The sequence below is a fragment of the Anser cygnoides genome, chromosome 4 (assembly GCF_040182565.1).
Source record: "Anser cygnoides isolate HZ-2024a breed goose chromosome 4, Taihu_goose_T2T_genome, whole genome shotgun sequence".
NCBI classification, from domain to species: domain Eukaryota; kingdom Metazoa; phylum Chordata; class Aves; order Anseriformes; family Anatidae; genus Anser; species Anser cygnoides.
Genome location: NC_089876.1, coordinates 41,192,214 through 41,209,625, shown reverse-complemented (window position 1 = coordinate 41,209,625; position 17,412 = coordinate 41,192,214). Strand labels below are relative to the sequence as shown.

Genomic DNA, 17,412 nt, shown 5'->3' with positions numbered 1-17,412 from the left:
GACTCGCTGGCTTAGCAGAAACGTTGTCCTTTGCAAAAATTGAATTTAAATAGTTCCCTAAATAGCAGTTTTTGGCCATGTTTCTTCAGAAGCCGGTAATTGTTTGTGTAAGTATCCTTAAAATAAAAGCAACGCAAAAATGAACTGTGAAATCTCATCTCTATTATGCTGCTTTACAATTGCCATTCAGGACTTGGTTTTAAAAAGAAAACTCTCCTGTTGGATGAAAATTATTACTTGTAGCTCCTGGGTTCTGAATGACGACTGCAAAATGACACAGGTAATGGACGTTTTTATGAAGTGCTAATTCTGTTGATTGTCTTTAGACACAGGGATAGTGCTCTGTCTTCTACAAGGTTGCGCTGTAGACTAATGCAAGTATCACCACTTTTGCTCTTAACATGAATGGGGAAACAGAGGGCTACAATTTTGCTCGGCTTTGTTTCAACCTCAGCCAGTTCAAACGTGTCTTTTGATCAGAATCAACCGTTTTTAGAACGTATTCAGATGTTTTTCACAGACCTGATGATGCATCTGTTTGCAAGACTTCAAACATTAAGCGCTTTGGTTACTACCAACCTGTTGCTCAAATCATCGTCCCCTGGCGGAAGCAAAATAGGTAGATGAGAGACTTAACAACAACAAAAAAAAGCCTAAATTCAGAGTATGCTGGAATTTAATTCTCTAGCAATGCAGCATGCACTTGATATAGCATGTCGTGCTCGCTGCCCAAGCGGAACGCGGAAAGTTTGGGATGTGTTACTCCGTGTGGCCTGAGAAGCGATGCATATTGTTAGTCGTGAGGAAAACAAGACAGCTGCTGGGACATGCCCCAGGGAGCAGCCCCTACAAGTAGCAGTAACAGCACGGGGATAACCGGCAGCCCTCCGGCGTGTCTCGGTGTCCCGGCAGAGCTGGGCTCGGAGCAGCGCTGCAGCGAGCTGTCTGCGTGCCGGCTGCGGGCTGCAGGGGGCACTGCGGAGGAGCCCAAAAAAGTACTGGGAAGTTCAACCTGAGCGGCGCCGGCCGAGGCGCTGGCCTGCCGGCACTCCGCTTCCACAAAAACCACCAGGACAGCCCCCGGGTCTCCCCGCCGGCCCTCGCATTCGGCCTTTTTACGCGCGTTTGTCTGCAGGAGAGCAACGCAGGGGTGTTTTGGGGCCGGAGGGAGGACTGAAGAGGTTCCCCCGCAAGCGAGGCAGGGCTCGCAGCCCCCCCCCGAGCACAGCTGGGGCTGCTCCCCGCGTGCTGAGCGAGGGGCGAGCGCCGGGAGCAGCCGGCAGCTACGCTCCTCGGGCTGCTGCTGAAGGAAAGTTGGAAGGGGGGAGAGGGGGGCAGGCAGGCCCCTTGGTCCCGGGGGGGCCTCGCAAGGTGCGGCCGGCCGGTGCCGTCGCCGCCGCGATGGGGACGAGGCGAAAAGCAAATGTCACCCGCCGAGCGGCTGGAGCAGACAAAGCCGGCTGCGGAGCAGCGCCCCGCGCCCCGTGCTCCCCGGTTCCCGATCCCCCTTAGGAGAACGAGGGGGGCGTCCCCGCGGGCAGGAGCCCCGCGGCCCGGGGGAGCCCTCCGGGGGGTGCGGGCCCCCTCCGGCCGCGGGGAGCCGTGCCGGGGGAGCCGTCCGCTCCTGCCGGGCGGCTCCGCGCCGGGTTTTGCACCGCGTCCCCGGGTCTGCCTCCCCGCCGGCCCGGGGGAGCCGCCGCCGTCCTGCTAGCGCTGCGCGGGCACGGCGGGAGGAGGAGGAGGAGGAGGAGGAGGGCGCTCGATCATTGTGATGGTGGCAGGAGCGGCGGCAGGAGCAGCAGCAGCAGCAGCAGCGCGCAGAGCGGAGCGGCGCGGCACGGGCTTGGCGCTGGGGCAGCGCCCCGGAGCCTCGCTGCTGCTGCTGCCCCCCCCGACCCCGGCCCCGGCCCCGGCCCCGGCCCCGGCCCCGGCCCCGGCCCCGCGGGCGCTCGCCGGGCTCCCCCCCGCCGGTATGCGGCCGGGCGGGCAGCGGGCGCGGCGCGGCGGCGGCCCCAAAACTTTTCTCTAGGCGGGGAGCCCCGGCGCCGGCCCCCCCGCCCCGCTCCATGCCGGGGGGGCGCGCGGCGCGTGCCCGGCGGAGAACCGGGGGTGGGGGGGGGCGCGCGTCCCCGCGTCCCCGCGCGCGTGCATGCGGCTCGCTCCCCGGCGGCGGAGCGGTGTCCGGGGGCAGGAGGCGGTCCCGCGGCGATGGGCGATGGGGGGCAGGCAGCGGCCCCGTAGCGCCCGGGGGCGGCCGCCCCAGCAGCAGCAGCAGCAGCACCGGCAGCGGCAGCAGGAGCAGCAGCAGCAGCACAGCTGGCCGTGCGGGTGGCCGCGCCGCCGGCGATAACCTCCCGGCACCTCCGCTCGCCGCCTTCCTCCCTCCCTCCCTCTCTCCCTCCCTCCTCCTCCTCCTCCTCCCTCTCCTCCTCCTCCTCCTCTCCCCCCCCGCCGCCGCTCGCTCCCCGCTTCATGTTTTGGAGAGCCTCGAGGGGGATTGGCTGGGGGCGAGGAGGGACGCTCGCCGGGGCTCGCCGCTCGCCCGCTACATGCCGGCGCCCCCTCCTCCCCCCGGCGGCCCTCTGAAAAGTATCCCGCCGGGACCCCGGAGGGGACTGCGTGCGCGCCGGGGGCAGGCTCCAAACTTCTTCCAAAATAGTGCGCGCGGGGCAGGCGATGGGGGATTTCGCGGCCCCCGCCGCCGCCTCCAACGGCGGGGGCATCTGCATCAACAATAACCTGGGCGGCGGGCTCGGCGGGGCCGCTCTCGGGGTCGGCGGCGCCCCCCACGGCCCGCCCGCCGCCGCCCCCGGGAACAATGCTGCCGGCGGCGGCGTCCCCAAGCACAGCACGGTGGTGGAGCGGCTGCGGCAGCGCATCGAGGGCTGCCGGCGGCACCATGTCAGCTGCGAGAGCAGGTACCAGCAAGCCCAGGCGGAGCAGCTGGAGCTGGAGCGCAGGGACACGGTGAGCCTCTACCAGAGGACGCTGGAGCAGAGGGCCAAGAAGACGGGCGCCAAGCAGCAGCAGCAGCAGCAGCAGCAGCAGCAGGGCAAGCAGCAGCAGGATGCCGAGCCCGCCGCGGCGGAGCAGAGGAACCACACGCTGATCATGGTAAGGGCAGGGGGCGGCACGGGCCCCCCACCGGAGGGGAGGGAGGCTCGGCCTCGGGCACGGAGCGTGTGTGGGGGGGGGGGGGGGGGGGGGCGTTCGCGCAACTTGCATGGAGCGAGCAAACTTTTTGTTGTGTTTTTATATTTTTTTTTTGGGGGGGTGGGGGGAGCGGGGCCGTGGGGTGCGTGTTTTGGGGCGCGGGGCTCCGCTCCCCGCCGCCGGGAGAGGCCGGCAGCCGGCGCCCCAGGCGAGAGCAGGCTGCGCTCAGCCGCTTCCTAAAGTTTGCTCGGGTTTTAAGGAGCTCGGCGAGCGGCGGGGGGGGGGGGGGGGGCAGGGGGCGGGGGCTGAGCCGCACGGAGCGGAGCCGCGAGTAGGAAGCGGAGTTTCCCACTCCCAGCCCGCTCCCATGATGAATAATCAAAGGCGGCGCGGGGGGAGCCGCGACCCGCTGCCAGCGCCGGCCTTATTTATAGCAGGTCGCGGCCGGCGGCACGGCTCGGCACGGCTCCGGGGGGGCAGCGCCCGGGTGTCCCGGCGCCCCCCCCCCGTCCTCTCCCGGGCAGGGGGCAGCCGGGGCCTCGCCGTCTGCAGGGCGCACAATGGGCGGCGGAGCCCGGCGGGGAGGAGGAGGAGGAGGAGGAGGAGGAGAGGAGGCGTGTGGTTTACAAGCCCCGCACGTCCCTCCCTCGCTCCCTCCCCTGCCGCGCGGGGGGGTCCCGCAGGGCGGCAGCTGCCGCCGGCCCCCGCGGGGGGAACCGTGACGGAGCGGCGGGGGGCGGCCTCCCCGTCCCATTTCCATCCCGTCCCCGTCCCGTCCCATCCCCGTCCCGTCCCTCCGCGTCCCCTTCGCCCCCGGCCCGCTGCCGGCCGCTTTGTCCGCCCCGGGCGGGGAGGTGGGGACGGGGCCGGCCGGCGGCAGACAAAAGCTGGGCGCCGTGCGTGTGTGTGTGTGTGTGTGCGTGTGTGTGTGTGTGTGTGTGTGCGCCCCTAATCCCCCCCCAGCATCCCGCCCCGCCGCCCGGGAGCCGCCCGGGGGGGAGCCTGGCCAGCAGGAAGCGGAGCAGCCTCCCTGACATCTCGCCGCCTTCCTGGCGGCTCCTCCGCCTCCTCTGGGCTCTCCCGGGTCCCCCCCGGGGAAGAGCCGGGCGGCCCCGAGCGAGCCGAGCGAGTCGCTGCCTCCCCCTTCCCCTTCCCCTCCGGGGGCCGGGGGGGGGGATGCGCAAGGTGCGAAAGTTGGGGAAGCAAAGTGGGCAGAGCAGGGCAGGCGGCCCCGGCTGCCGCCGCCAGGGATCTGCGGCGCGGCGGGGGAAGCCCGGCTGCAGGGGAGGGCACGCAAACGGCGGGGCCGGAGCTGCGGCTGTGCCGGAGCTGGCAGCCCGCACGCCATTTATCTCCGCTTGGCGTGCACGGCGCTCTGAGCTTAAAGAGAAACCCCAGCGCTTTATCGGAAGGGACCCTTTCCCACCAGCCGCTGGGTTTTTAGGAGCATTTGCAAGAAGCGTTGTAGCAAAAATTGGAAGTATGATCTGCTGCGTTTCACCTGTAGAGTGTCGATTACGATATCTGGCTAACACCTGAGAACATGAGTACCTTCATAGGCACGTGAAAGTTGTACTTAAAACCTGGGAAACTGCTCCTTTCAGAGCAACTGGAAGGTATTCTCTTTGAGACTTTTATGGTACAAACAAAGTTCTTCACTTCTGACAACCACAAGTTTGCTAAGTTTCATAGTTGAAATGCATCGTGATTTCCATTTAATGAAACGGTTCAACTTTATATAATACTTCATTCCGGCTTGAGAAAACACAAAACAACACATTGGGGTTTTCTCCCTTTCTCTATTCTCTGGTGACCTCCAGCTGAGAGGTTCACAGTGACACAATCCTACGGGTCTGCTGGCGCGTTACTCCTCGCACAAAACCATCGTTAAATCCTTCCCTCCCGTTATTAAAGTGCACGTTCTGGAGCTGAGGCAGTCAGTTAGGACTCAACGACAACAAATGCAGTGAGAAACACCGTCTGCAATGCTTTTTCATCAGGAGGGCAAGGCAAATCCAAGGAAAGTATTACTGGAGCGTGTGCGTGCCCCCCTCCAAATTCAGAGACGGGGCCGGGCAGTGAGGTGCCCAGCAGACCCTCCCAAAAGGTGGGTAAAAGGCATCTGTAGAAGGCGATCGTCGTTGAAAGACACGCGCTCTGATTTTCTTCATTGGACGGAGTAGGAACTCTCCAGCGCGTACAGTGCTCCTTGTCACCACCCCCACGGGGTGCACCCTCGCTCCCTGAGTTCATGAAAGGGATTATGCATTTTCCACTGTTTAGGACTCTGTGTCAACTGACAGGCAGTTATCAATGGGAGCCTTTTTTTGAAAAGGCACGTAGGAGCATAGGCTCGCCTATATTTCGTAAAGTGCTGATCTATGCTAAATTTGTGTCTTGATACAGACCGAGCTTTCACTGGCTGAATTTTGGAGTATCTCAATTTATAGCTATTTTAGCCTATCCTACTTGAGGAGAACAGTGGGTTTCAGGGTTTCAACACTAGTTTGCTCCCATGCAGGCATCGATTGGGATGTGCACAAAAATTCTTTATAAATAGCAGGGAGAACTTTTTTTTTTTTTTTCCCCCCAGTCCAACCTGGCAAAAGCCAAAGTTGTTTTCCGTGCTTTTGAGTTGGATTATTAGAATGCTGTACCAGCTAGGCTTTCAAAAGAAGTATGGGGAAAATTTGCAGGCCATCCAAAACTCTGTTGCTCATCTTCGGACTGGTTCCAGGAAACATCAGCGCATTATTTCAGTGCTTTGGTTCTTTGTGAGCTAATCTGCCTTCTCAGTTCCTGCTTTAAGTGCAAGAGTTTTCTGGCTCTGCATCCCTGGTATTGTGTGAGCGTGGTTCAGAAGTGATATATGTGTGTCTGTATAATATAAATAATAAATATTTAGTGTATAATAGTGGATATAATATACATATTGCCAAGTGAAATTGCCTCTCTGGCTTATCCCTGACGCTGCTCTTCTTATTGGGTGTTCTTGTCGTTTTTTTGCCTGGTGAAACGCAACTTCTGTAATTACCACATTGACCTTCCGATGCACGTTGATTTGCATTTGAGCTCTACTGTAACATAAAAAGGATCTGGAGCTACTTTTTCCTTTTTTAAAAGCTCTCAACTCTTTTCTGATTTAGCATCGTTATGGGCTTGATAGCCACTGTCAAACCGACCATTCCTAACCCTAAAACCAGCCCTTCGGAAACTGAGTTTTAAACACCATAAAATGTTATTTAGATCATAGAAATTAGTGACGGAAGTCAAATGACCTATTAGATCATCTTTTCTGTTCCCCTGCCAAGGCATAACTATGCCAATTCGGAATTAGTTTAGAGTTAGAGAAAACACGGCTGGCAAACACAGTATTTTCCAATACTGCTTTTTACCCGTCCTGGGCTAACGTGCTGCCTCATGGAAGTCAATGGTCACGTTGCTCTTCTACCTGAGGGAAGGGAGATGGGCAGGCCGGTCCCTTCAGCCTGCTTTGCCTCGGGACAGAATGGCACGCTCAGAATTACAGAAATCTGGCTGCGTCTCCTCCCCGTTGGCGGATACTCCAGCACAGGGAAGTAGTTTCCCCCTTCCTTTCTCCTTTTTCTTGTAAAAGGTATCCCCAGTGGAATGCATAACTTCTTGGTTTCTCTCAGTGACTCATAGCTAATTTTATTCAAGATATCGAATGTTGAATAACGCCGTCGGTCTTGCGAGCAGTTTTTTAAAGCTTACACCTGCTGTATTGATGGCGCACCTTGCTGTAGTTATCGTGTGCCTTCATACACCTGAGCACAGCTCTTGTGCTCTTCCTCAGGCGGTGTCGTGGTGTAACTCACTCTGCACGCTCAGGAGTTTATCGGTTACGTGGTAGGAAAGGTCTATTTCTCTAGGATTGCAAAGATGAAAAGGAAAAATAGTATTTTGGATACTTCTTATTTTCCAGAAGAGGTCAAATGCTGCAGTCCTTACTGATGCCTGATGACTAAATAGGCTGAAACATCTCTTCGTTTGTAAGCTATGTCTGATCTTGTTCGCGCTGGGGTAAAGTCAATAGTTAATGCAAAACTGGGATGATACCAGAATTAAATCCCAGGCCAACAACACTTCTTATTTTTCATATGCCTCATGGAAGGAGTCATCGTGCAACCCTTTTTATTTTGCTCTTCCTCTAAGGGTGGATCTTTCTTATTCCACAGCCTCTCCCATTTTTCTTCTCCTTTTCATACCAACTCATGCTTGATGCTCCCGTGCGATTGCTGTCCTCTAGGACAAGGAGTTCTTGCGTTGACCTCCTTTTGCAGCTCGTCAGCACAATAGATTCCAGCTTAGCAAATGGAAAGGAATGGAGAGACTCTTCGCTTCAAGCACTACTAGTCCTTCGTGACCTTCGTGTGCTCCGACTGAAAGTGTCTCTCTAAAAGATAGTGGGCTGGGTCATTACGAGCCGTAGCTGGAGCAGGAAAAGTTGTGTTTTGACATACTGTAGTAGCCAGCCATGGTGAAATCCACGCTTCAGCCTGACAAACAGCACGTGTTAGAAGTCCCGGAGTGAAGTTTTAGGCGTTGTGAAGTTCAGGAAGAATGACTCTAGCTGGAACGTGTCCAAAACTCATTCTGCTAACGCAGAGCCAAAAATATTAACACGTGATTGTGTTGGGACAATTGGTCGCATTTAGGTTAACCTAAATTTGTGGTAACTTGACCTAAAGCTTAAGGTTTCACACGTGGCTTAAGCTGGTGTAAATCTGAGCTGCCGCCACCGAGGAAGTCTCATCTTTCATGCTCTTGTCAGTGGCCGTGTTTTCTTGCCGCCTCCCTTTGCCAGTGCTAGCCTTTGCTCGTGTCGCTCCGCTGTCAGCTGGCTCGACCTACCGAGCGGGTAGGGAGGACGGAAACGTTTTTGTTTTTTTCTTTTCTTCTGGGTTAGTGTTCAGCTGGGTCAGAGCCATGGTTTGTTTGACTGTCCCTCCCATGGGCAGCACAGTCTTACAACACCTTAATCCTGTTGTGAAACTTCGCCCTTATACCAGGACAGACGTATCGGACGTGTTAGCTGAAACATGCTTACCTGCTAGCATATGTTTTTTTTAACCAGGCTAACTAACGCCGGGGTAGGTGGATGTGATTCTTCTGTCCCTTAATTCAGGCACTGGCACAGGAAAGACTGCGAGAAGCAGCAGAAGTCAGAATTCATTTTTCCTTAAACACTCGCGTGTACGTGCCATTTGCTTGCATATTACTCCAGTACGTATAATTCATGGGAGAGATGTGCTTGGATTAGCAGAGGTTTAAGGACAGGTCTGACAGCCAGGAACTGCTGACTGGAATCCTTCAAGTACACTGTTTTCTGCATTGAAATGTGAAGTACAGTCTCAGGCTGAAGTTTTGAACCTGCAATCAGTTTTCCAGTCAGGGATCTCGCAGGCTGTTCAGATAAGCAACATACTTGTACGTGCAGTGGGAATTGGGGAGGCTTAGCAATCTGAAGTATTTATTTTCCTAGTTTGTCTAAGATGGTGAATCATAAAATCATATAATTTTGATCACTCTTTTGCTTCCCCCTCACGTGCTTCAGTTCCACAATGTTTGTAGTCTGCTGTTGTTTGCTTTTTGAATGCTGGAAACCCACTTTTACAGGGGGTAAGAGAAAATGTCTTTTTAAACTCGCAGTGGCTAATGAGATAGCAGCGGCTGATTTTTTTCTTTTGCCTACAGGAAGGGGCTGAGCTGCTTTCTTTCGAGACTTCCCTCTTTCACATCGATTTTGTTTGCCACCACATACAGTGTAATTGGTAAGAAGATATGAATACTTTATTGTTTAGTTGACCTGAGGGAAGAGACAAGTCCACCCGTAGTCTCCGTGCATTTTCTGTAGATGTCTGTAACTGTTCAGGCTGCTGGCAGCGGAGATGATCGGTTGCTGTTTGCTTGTCAGTTCTGCACAACCACAGCATGCATGGAGCACAAAAGAGGGTTGAAGTTATGACTTTCAGAATAAGTAAACTAATAAACAGAAAGACCAACAGTTCCCACGTTTTCTTTCCCATATTTTTTTTACCAGGGCCGTTTTCTATAAGGTGTTCATGTTGGGCTCTGTTCTGTAAGGTCCTCGGTGCTCAGCGATTGAAGCTTGGTGGAGCTGATTTTTAACTGGTTGCAGGTGGGGCTGCTGGGTTCTGCCTCGTGCCCTCCTCCCTTCTTCACACTAGGGACTCCTCCCTGCATTGCTTTAACTATGTGCTGTGCAGGGGGTTGAATAAGGCAATTACAGCTTCATTTTCCTCAGGCCAGGGGATTCGGACAAGCAGCCATAAATACCTCAGCGCAGGGGTACCCTTCCTGCTCTGTCTTCATGCTGCTTCTGAAAAATCTCTAGCCTGTTCAGAGAGCCCTGGGATGCTGCATGCCTAGGTAAGGAACAGAGAATTGGTCCCCAGCTTGACTCTGACCCCCTTATCACAACAAGCAGCCAACGTGCCCACGTAGCTGTATTTATACAGACCAGTACACGTGCATGTAGACTGGCTTTTATACCGTGCTCTAAATGACAAAGTGAAGGATTTGTGCTGTAAGGATTTGTAAGGTTGGAGGGAGACCAGCGATCAGTGCTGCTGGTGGAAGGGGATGTACAGGAATGATAAGTTTAAGATTCACAGATATGTATCCATTTTCTGTATTTTCAGCTTCCTTTTTTGCTTTGGCTCATATCTAATCCACGGTGATATTATGGCACTTGTTCATTGTGTTTAATCGAAGGGAGGAAGGGAGTTGGTTATGGCAGATGAAAGAGTGGAAGAGTTATGAAAAGTATTGGAGTTTTTTTTTAATCGTTTAAGACACTTCCTTAAGGAGGATAGAGCAGCACTTAGCCAAGAGAGAAATCGTAGCATTTCCTATCACTTCTGATTATGCAGAATATTGTGGTTACAGATGCTCTAGTATTTGAGAAAACGACCTTAAACTATATCTTAGCTGGCAATAGTTGTCTTTGGACTGCTAAAAAGATTGTTACATTTCAGATGTGATTTTTGCTGTTGTTCATTTCGGTCCCAGAAGCTGGTGGCTGTTGTTCTGATTGCCCTGGGTTGCATTCCAGGGCATAAGTGAGGCAGCACAGGGAAAACCGCAGCAAATGTTGAACAACCAATTTTTAATGATGTTTTTGGCAAGCATTATCTTTATTTGTTCAACATAGCTTTGGTTCTCATTGAAGCAGGTAGCCTTGAAGACTTTAGCGAACTCATACTTTCGCTGCAGGCTTCTGTGACTGAATGGCAGCCATCCCAAGCTCCAAATGGGCTGGAGTGCTCTGGCGTGTAATCCTTCGCTGGATGTGAAGTAATGGTTCAAAATCATCTGTGGATCCTTGCATTACAGGAAATTTCTGGGCTGAGCTTGTGATCTTTGCATTCCAGTGAAAGTGGAGATGCTATGCAGAGGTTACAGTGCTATCTGTTTTCATTCTTTGATGGCATAAGTAACTTTTAGCCTACAAACTTGCTAGCATGGGATTATTTAAGGTCTGGATTGCTGCAGTTTTGAAAATTACCCTCAGAAAAACTGGCTTTATGTTTTTTCACTTGGAGGAGTTGTCTTGGGCTTACTTTTTTGAACACGTTTTAATGTGTATTCTACATAATGCAAAACAGGAAGAAAAATCCATTTATTTTCTCTCCTTCATTTCATTTCTTAAACACTTTCTACCTTGATATTTACACCAGGGTTCGCTGCCCTTCTCAAGTAACACTTCTGTTGTGGGAAATGCCAGCAGCGGGTGCTGACAATGGAGACTTGTGAGTGTGGAGTAGCAAAACCAAAACTGATTTTGAGGAGCGAAGTTACAAGCTTCCCGTCACCAGTTACTGTGGTGAAGTGCGTGGCAGCCTTACCGCCGGAGAGGGCTCTAAGAAGCTGGCACAGGCCCTCTCTCTCCAAAGTTGCTATGGATATTTGAACACATGAAATACGCTGTTTTGTTCCTTCATTTTGGGTCCAAATACCTGCTATCTTGAGAAAGTGATTCCTCGGGGATGGCGAATCTGTCTTGTATTGCCTTTTTGCTGTGAAATCCCATGCTGCTTTAAGCCAGTGGTGAGGCCGCGTGTGTTACCTGTTGAAAACCTGGTGGTTGTGTGTGGCTGTGGTTAGTCTGGGAGTGAAAGGCTTCAGCAGCACCTGGCAGGGCGCTTGCAGAAGGTTTTTGGGGGTGCTGGTGCCTGCAAAGGTGGGGTGGTGACCCGGAGCCTTGAGGGGGCTGAGGGGAACGGCCTGTCTCTGAAGCAGGCGTCCAAGCGCTGGCCACGGCACCTGCATCGGGTAGGTCGTCCCTCTTCTTCCTGTGAGGAAAAAAGTAGTGTTTGTATTTCATTTCCTGGTTTCCTTCCGTAAAACTGACCAACTTTGCTCTTTTTGATAAAACAAGGTGAGACAGTATTTTGGTTTACCTTTGCAGTGTGATACAGGCTGCTCAGATGCACTTACGCTCCTTTTAGTTCCACATAAAATAATAAACAGGGTAAAATAATTATGAAGGGCCTGCGTGGATGGTATTGCCATTCACAGAATGTGGTGTCTTGACGTGCTTAGGGGATTAAGGTGATATTTAGGTGAGCTGGCAAGTCCAAGGTAGAGCATCTTGTCTCGTGCATAGTTTTATCTGCCTTCTGTCAGAGTCCAGTTCTGGACAATATGACAAAGGTTTTTATTCAAGTAATCCAGGAGAAAAAAATCACAGAGCAACTTCTGTAGCTTTGTCATATGAGAATTAGTAAAGATAACATAAATTATAATTCTCTGAATGGATTTTTTCATGAAACTTTAGTTTGAATGCTGATTGGAATAGGTGATTTGGTTTTACAGTAAGTTAGGGATGGGTGATTCGAGGTGTGCTTCTGTTCATCCCCCCCCCCCCCCCCCTTTCTTGGATGTTTTATTTCAGAATTAACTTGCTCATCAGAACCCAACCCGTTAGCACAGCAGGTAGACAACAGCGTTAGGGATAGCGGTATTTCTGACGCAGTGTGTTTCAAATGTTGAGTTTCACCAGTAGTTAACTTGAGAAGACGTTGCTTCTGGTTTCAAAACTGTTTCCTCCCCAGATCTGTGACGTGTGATGTGGATGGTGATCTCATAATGAGCACATGTCATAAGCCACGTAAGGAGTTAACTTGCACTGGCTCGCTTGCTCAGAAAGGTCGTGGCAGGAGTGAGTTGTGCTGGGCAGCTCAAGTAACGGTAGGATATGTCAGAAATTCCACCAAAGTACTTCACCTCAGAATTCCCCCCCCTGCTTTTGGAATGCTTTTAATTTATTTTTAATTTTTTAAGGTAAGAGAAGCTCTTCTGAGCTCTTCCTTTACAAACTTAGATGTTTGTAAAGGCAGGAAGATGGCCAATAAGTAAAAACAGTGATTGTCATATGGATGGGCCTCTGTAGAGAAAAGTAGCATAAACAAACTTGTTTGAAAAAAATCATATTATTTCAGAGATGCATTTTTAAAAAATATACAGTTCTTACATGTTTTAAGATTCAAGATTTAAGCTGAAAATCAAATGTCTTTCCTGTTGTGAAGGCAGGAAACTAAATGCTTGCAGCTGTTTAAAAATATAATCTGTTTTATTAGAGCTGTATCAGTGTGATATCAAATATAATTTTTTTTCTTAGACATAATCTGTATACACTTAATATCCTAATACACAAGGACAGAAATCTTGCAATAATTTAGGCAGGATCTTCTTGCTTTTGGTTTAATTGTGGTTGTTTGTTTTTTTTTGTGTGCGTGTATTTTAGCAGAGCTGCCTGTTTCTGCTTAAAAAGGTATAACATCCAGTATAGTTGTCTTACAGCTGTCCTAGCAGAGATGGATTAGTAGCCTGAGTGCAGATGAGCAAGTCAAAAATATATGGTGCTGCAGTTTATCACAGAGCTCTGCCGCTCTCTGGATACTAATGCAGCCATTGTGCTCACAGGTGGATCATGGTGAGGCTGTCTTCCGTAAAGGCCATATAGTGCTTTCAAAAACAACAAAAAAAGTGTATATATCCTGTATGTATGTATATATATCCATCCTGTTCTTAGTTGCTTATATCTTACTTTCAAAGCCAGTTTTGCTTAGTTAGAAACTTGTGGAGAAATTTGCCTAAAAATGATTTACATTCTTAATCTGAGGATGAAATTAGGGAAAAATACACTGTTTGCTCTGCTTTTTTTCTTGGAAGTTCTTGAAGCCATTGCAATGAGGAACTTCAGTGCATTTGAATTACACGTCGTGGTCTGCCATTCATGGTCTCTCTAGCAGCAGTGGGAATGGGGAGGATAGGGAAATTAAGCGCTTTATTACCTGTGGAAAACGGTGCACTTCCCATGTGCTTAGTCGTATCTTGCTGCCGTGTGCTGAAGGTTTCATCCTCACTGAGCACGGTCTGCCTCCCTGTAGCCTGCCACACCGACAGGAGCATGTTGATGGGGACGTGGCATGTCTCCGCTCCCATGTTTCCAGCACTGCTGTCCTGTTCATTGTAGGACAGCAGTCGTAGGAGTGGTAGGTACAAAAGTTTGCCCCTGCTGTGCTGCCACGTGCTTCCCATTTGCAAGGAGAAGCAGGAAGGTGCTGCACCAGAAATGCAGAGACCCGAGGAAGTGGGTCTTAAATCCGCGAGGGCATTACAGTGCATTGTGCTACGTGGTTTTCTGCACTGTAGTTAAATTAGGTGGTGAGGGATGTTTTGGTTTTGCTCTGATCTGAGGAATTCGGAACAGTTTGCAGTGGCACGGATAACGAATTTGTATGACAAAGTTACTCAGCAGATGTGAACCTGCAGACAGCAGGCTTGCTTTTCGTAGTTACCTGTTGCGTATGTCTTGGAGGCTGCCAACAGACTGCAGCAGTTCACGTGAAAGCTATTGCCCAAGTAACTTCTTACACGTTAGTAACAAACAGATGTGTGTATTTTAAGTCCTTTATGTCCAAATCCTATTTGCACACTTCTAAAGTTGGTTAAGTGGTGTGGTATTTTTTTTTCTCCTGATGGATTTACTTTATCTTGGTAAAACAAGCTACATTTCAATATATATATATTTTTCTCCCTAGATGTATCCATTCATTGCTAACGTAAACCAGTTTCCAAACTTGATTGCCGTGGGAGGTAGGAGGCAATGCATGTTTCTCAAACCAGTGGAACAAGTGGAAAGTATTTCAGGTAGTTCACAGTGGTTCAGAGGCTGGCTGTGTTCCTGGTTTCTGGTGGATCTGGAGAGAAATGCTGAGGAGTGCACCGCAGGCCTTATTTTACTGAACAGCTATGAGAGATTTCCTTTCCCTTGGGTGGTAGAGCCTCTTATTTTTGGAAGGGAGAGGATGAGCTTCTGTCCCTGAGGTCAGACACCACTACCAAGCAGCAAGGGTTTTCAGGAAGATTTACAGATTTGACAGGGCGATAAGCCATAGACATAATCGTATCCTGTCGTTGGCTGAGCTATCCTGTCTGTGCCACGGTGTGTGAAGCAGGTGGTTAGCACTTCGTGTCATCGGGGTGGTTAATTTAGATGCATACTGTTAAACAGGTGAGCTTGAAAATTAATACCATGTTTCATCAGACCTCCTTGGACCTGCACAACTTGGGCCATTACCATCTCAGGCAAAGCAACTGAAATTTTTCCATAAGAATGCCTTAAAAGCTCTTTAGAGAATGTTTTGTAATAGGATTTGTATGATCCAAAAAGGTGCCTTTTCCAGCTTTAGAGAGAACTTTATTAGCGTTTGGATAGATGACAAAAATAAGTTCTGTATGCAGTATTTGAATGTTTCAGCCATAATACTGAGCTGACAACTTTACTTAATTACTGAACTACATAATGGTGGGACTTCAGTAAGGGACCTTATGTCACAGAGCTACCTTTCCTCGTCCCAGAGGGTGCCAGAATGTGCTGAAGATACATATTAGGCTATGTATGTCAATGTGTTACCTGTACAGGAAGTATCTGTACTCAGATTAGGTAAATTTGACTTGTCTTTGTCACAAGAATTTGAGTTTGGCCTTGAGGTGAAAACAAATAAAGCTGTAGATGCTTAGTGGTGCAAGAGAACAGGAGAATACATTGAGTTTCCTACCTAGGATGTAGGATGCACCGTCCCACCAGTGAGACCCATTTCTTTCCCCCAGAGGGAACAGAGGGTCTCATGTATTTTGGTAACAGTAAGTAATAGTATACTTATTTTCCTCTCTTGTTATTGACAAGAGTGTTGTTATGTATTGCTTCTGTTCCTTTTGTTGTTCTGTAAATATCGATATAAATCAATCTCTTATTCTTCGTGGTGTTGTGAAGGGATTGTTTGTATAATGGGGTATTAAAAGGGCCATTTAACTTCATTTAGCTCATCTCTGAGAGGCAGAGCTTGTGAGGAGAGAGAGAGTAAAAGATATCCATGGAGATGTTCAGTCCAGAGAAGATGACAGAAGTGCAAGCATGGTGGTAATATTTGGAAAAAATTTTGGGGGATGTCTTGGGAAGTTACTACTAACAGGCCCAGTCCAATACTTGCATAGAGAACTATGCTAGTTCTTGTAATAAACTGATTTTTTTTGGCAAGCTTAAAAAAAAAAAAAGTTATTTGCTTATATTTGAGTGTTTATAAAGATGATTTTATTTGTAACACTTTTTCCTGATCTGATGTCAACAAGTGCTGGCTCTGCATTCCCAAACTCCCTATCTGTAGTTTTTATTTTAGAATTTAGAAATCTAGAGCTGTCATTTCTATCATATAGCCTGCACACTTCTGGGATCGTGTGACACTGAGTGGCAGTTAAGAAAAGCAATTTGAGTAAGGGAAATTTCTGAGAATTATCTGCATCTTTGCTGGGAAACCCCCCGCTCCCTCTCTGAGTGCTAAAGATCCACAAATTGTACGCTTTTCAGAACTCCTGACACAGGCATTAAAAGCTGCATGGCAAACGTAAGATGATATTGCAAGTTTGGGAATGATTGGATTCAAATAATTGTTGAGGTGTGTGGACTGAGCTCTGACTGAAAGAAAGAGGATAAAGGCTTTAGAAGTGCAAACTAGAGCACCGCTTTTGGCTCCAGTGGCAGAGACCTGTGGCTGTCCTGCAAGGGGAGACCCAAATCTTCACGGTTCTCAGTGTTCATATGTGAATTTTATGTCTGGGTGGTGGAAATGCCAAAAAAAAAAAAAACCTCACATAAATACTGCATTTCTAATTCCTCACAGTGAATCTGTACATACATTTCATAAATGTGTGTGTATTTATGTGCAGCTGCTATCTGACTGGTTTCATTGGGCACAGATGATGTCCACTGATGGTTCAATTTTTATTAAGAAAACATTTTCACAAGTGCTTTATAATAATAAATGTTACATTGCTCAAAGGCTATCGTTCTTTGTAGCAGAGGATGTTGTATTTGTTTTTTAAATATCAGAGAAGAGACGTACAGCAAGTCTCTACAGTGTGGTAGCCTCAAACTAAAATTGCTCATAAGACAGTATAATTCATATAGAGAGAACCTTGCAGTGACTAATGGGTTTATTTATGGTAAATGTGTGTTTTGACAACTGGGACCATATTTTTAATTTCCGTTTGTAAGGTGGAAGTTTGAAGAATTGGAGGGCCCTGTCACTTCAAGAAAATTATGTGATTGGAAAAAGTCTTCATTTCCTCCAAAATCATTTTTCTGCAGAGGCCTTTCATCCTGGCACGACTAAGTTAGTTTAATTCTTCCGAAGGTGGTGGTGGAACAAAAAAGAACAACAAAAAAAAAAAAGCACAGCTCTCACTGGTTATGCAACATGTTTTTTCTGGCTGCTTCAGTTCAGTATCCCCTATTACCACCACATGGGTTTGTCTCAATAATGGCTCAGTTGCATATGGGAGATGAAATTTCAGAACAAGGCCATATTTTATATAATTTTAGCGATGGCTTTCTTCTCTCTGGCTATGAGGTGAACCACTGCTTTTGTGAATACTGGGCTGCGATTGAGACATCTTATTGAGCAGGATGTATGGGAAGGGAGGAATGGCAATCTCTTTCCAGTGGTGGTTCCTGAAGCTTTTTTCACTTGGTGCGATGTTAGAAGTATATTCTGAACCATGCAGCAATGATGGCCATGGGTTTTCTTTAAGACAACCCAAAAATGTAAATTGTGAATTTTTGTAGCAAATAGCCACTGACTTTGGAGGGCTAATTCAGCATGATGTGTCATGGACTGGAGACCATAATGGGGAAAAAAACAGGAGGCT

General features: G+C 49.5%; 1 protein-coding gene and 1 long non-coding RNA gene across 5 annotated transcripts in view; one reads left to right on the top strand and one right to left on the bottom strand.

Moving 5' to 3' along the window:
• The first annotated feature begins 1,679 nt into the window (after positions 1–1,679).
• The window catches only part of MAML3 (mastermind like transcriptional coactivator 3), a 221,452-nt gene continuing 205,719 nt past the window's right edge, over positions 1,680–17,412 (top strand). The window contains exon 1 of one of the 4 annotated variants that reach the window (XM_048074966.2): positions 1,680–3,114. In XM_048074966.2, the coding sequence (XP_047930923.2) occupies positions 2,677–3,114 (438 nt within the window). In that variant the 5' untranslated portion in view covers positions 1,680–2,676. Of the gene's footprint in view, positions 3,115–9,090; positions 9,568–12,288; positions 12,391–17,412 lie in introns of those variants that run through there. The other 3 variants (XM_048074965.2, XM_048074969.2, XM_048074968.2) reach the window with 3 other exon arrangements.
• Positions 11,361–12,254, bottom strand: LOC136790817 (uncharacterized). Its single transcript, XR_010831482.1, has 3 exons — positions 12,121–12,254; positions 11,601–11,641; positions 11,361–11,492 (listed from the first exon to the last, which is right to left on the bottom strand). It is a non-coding gene; the product is annotated as an uncharacterized lncRNA (long non-coding RNA).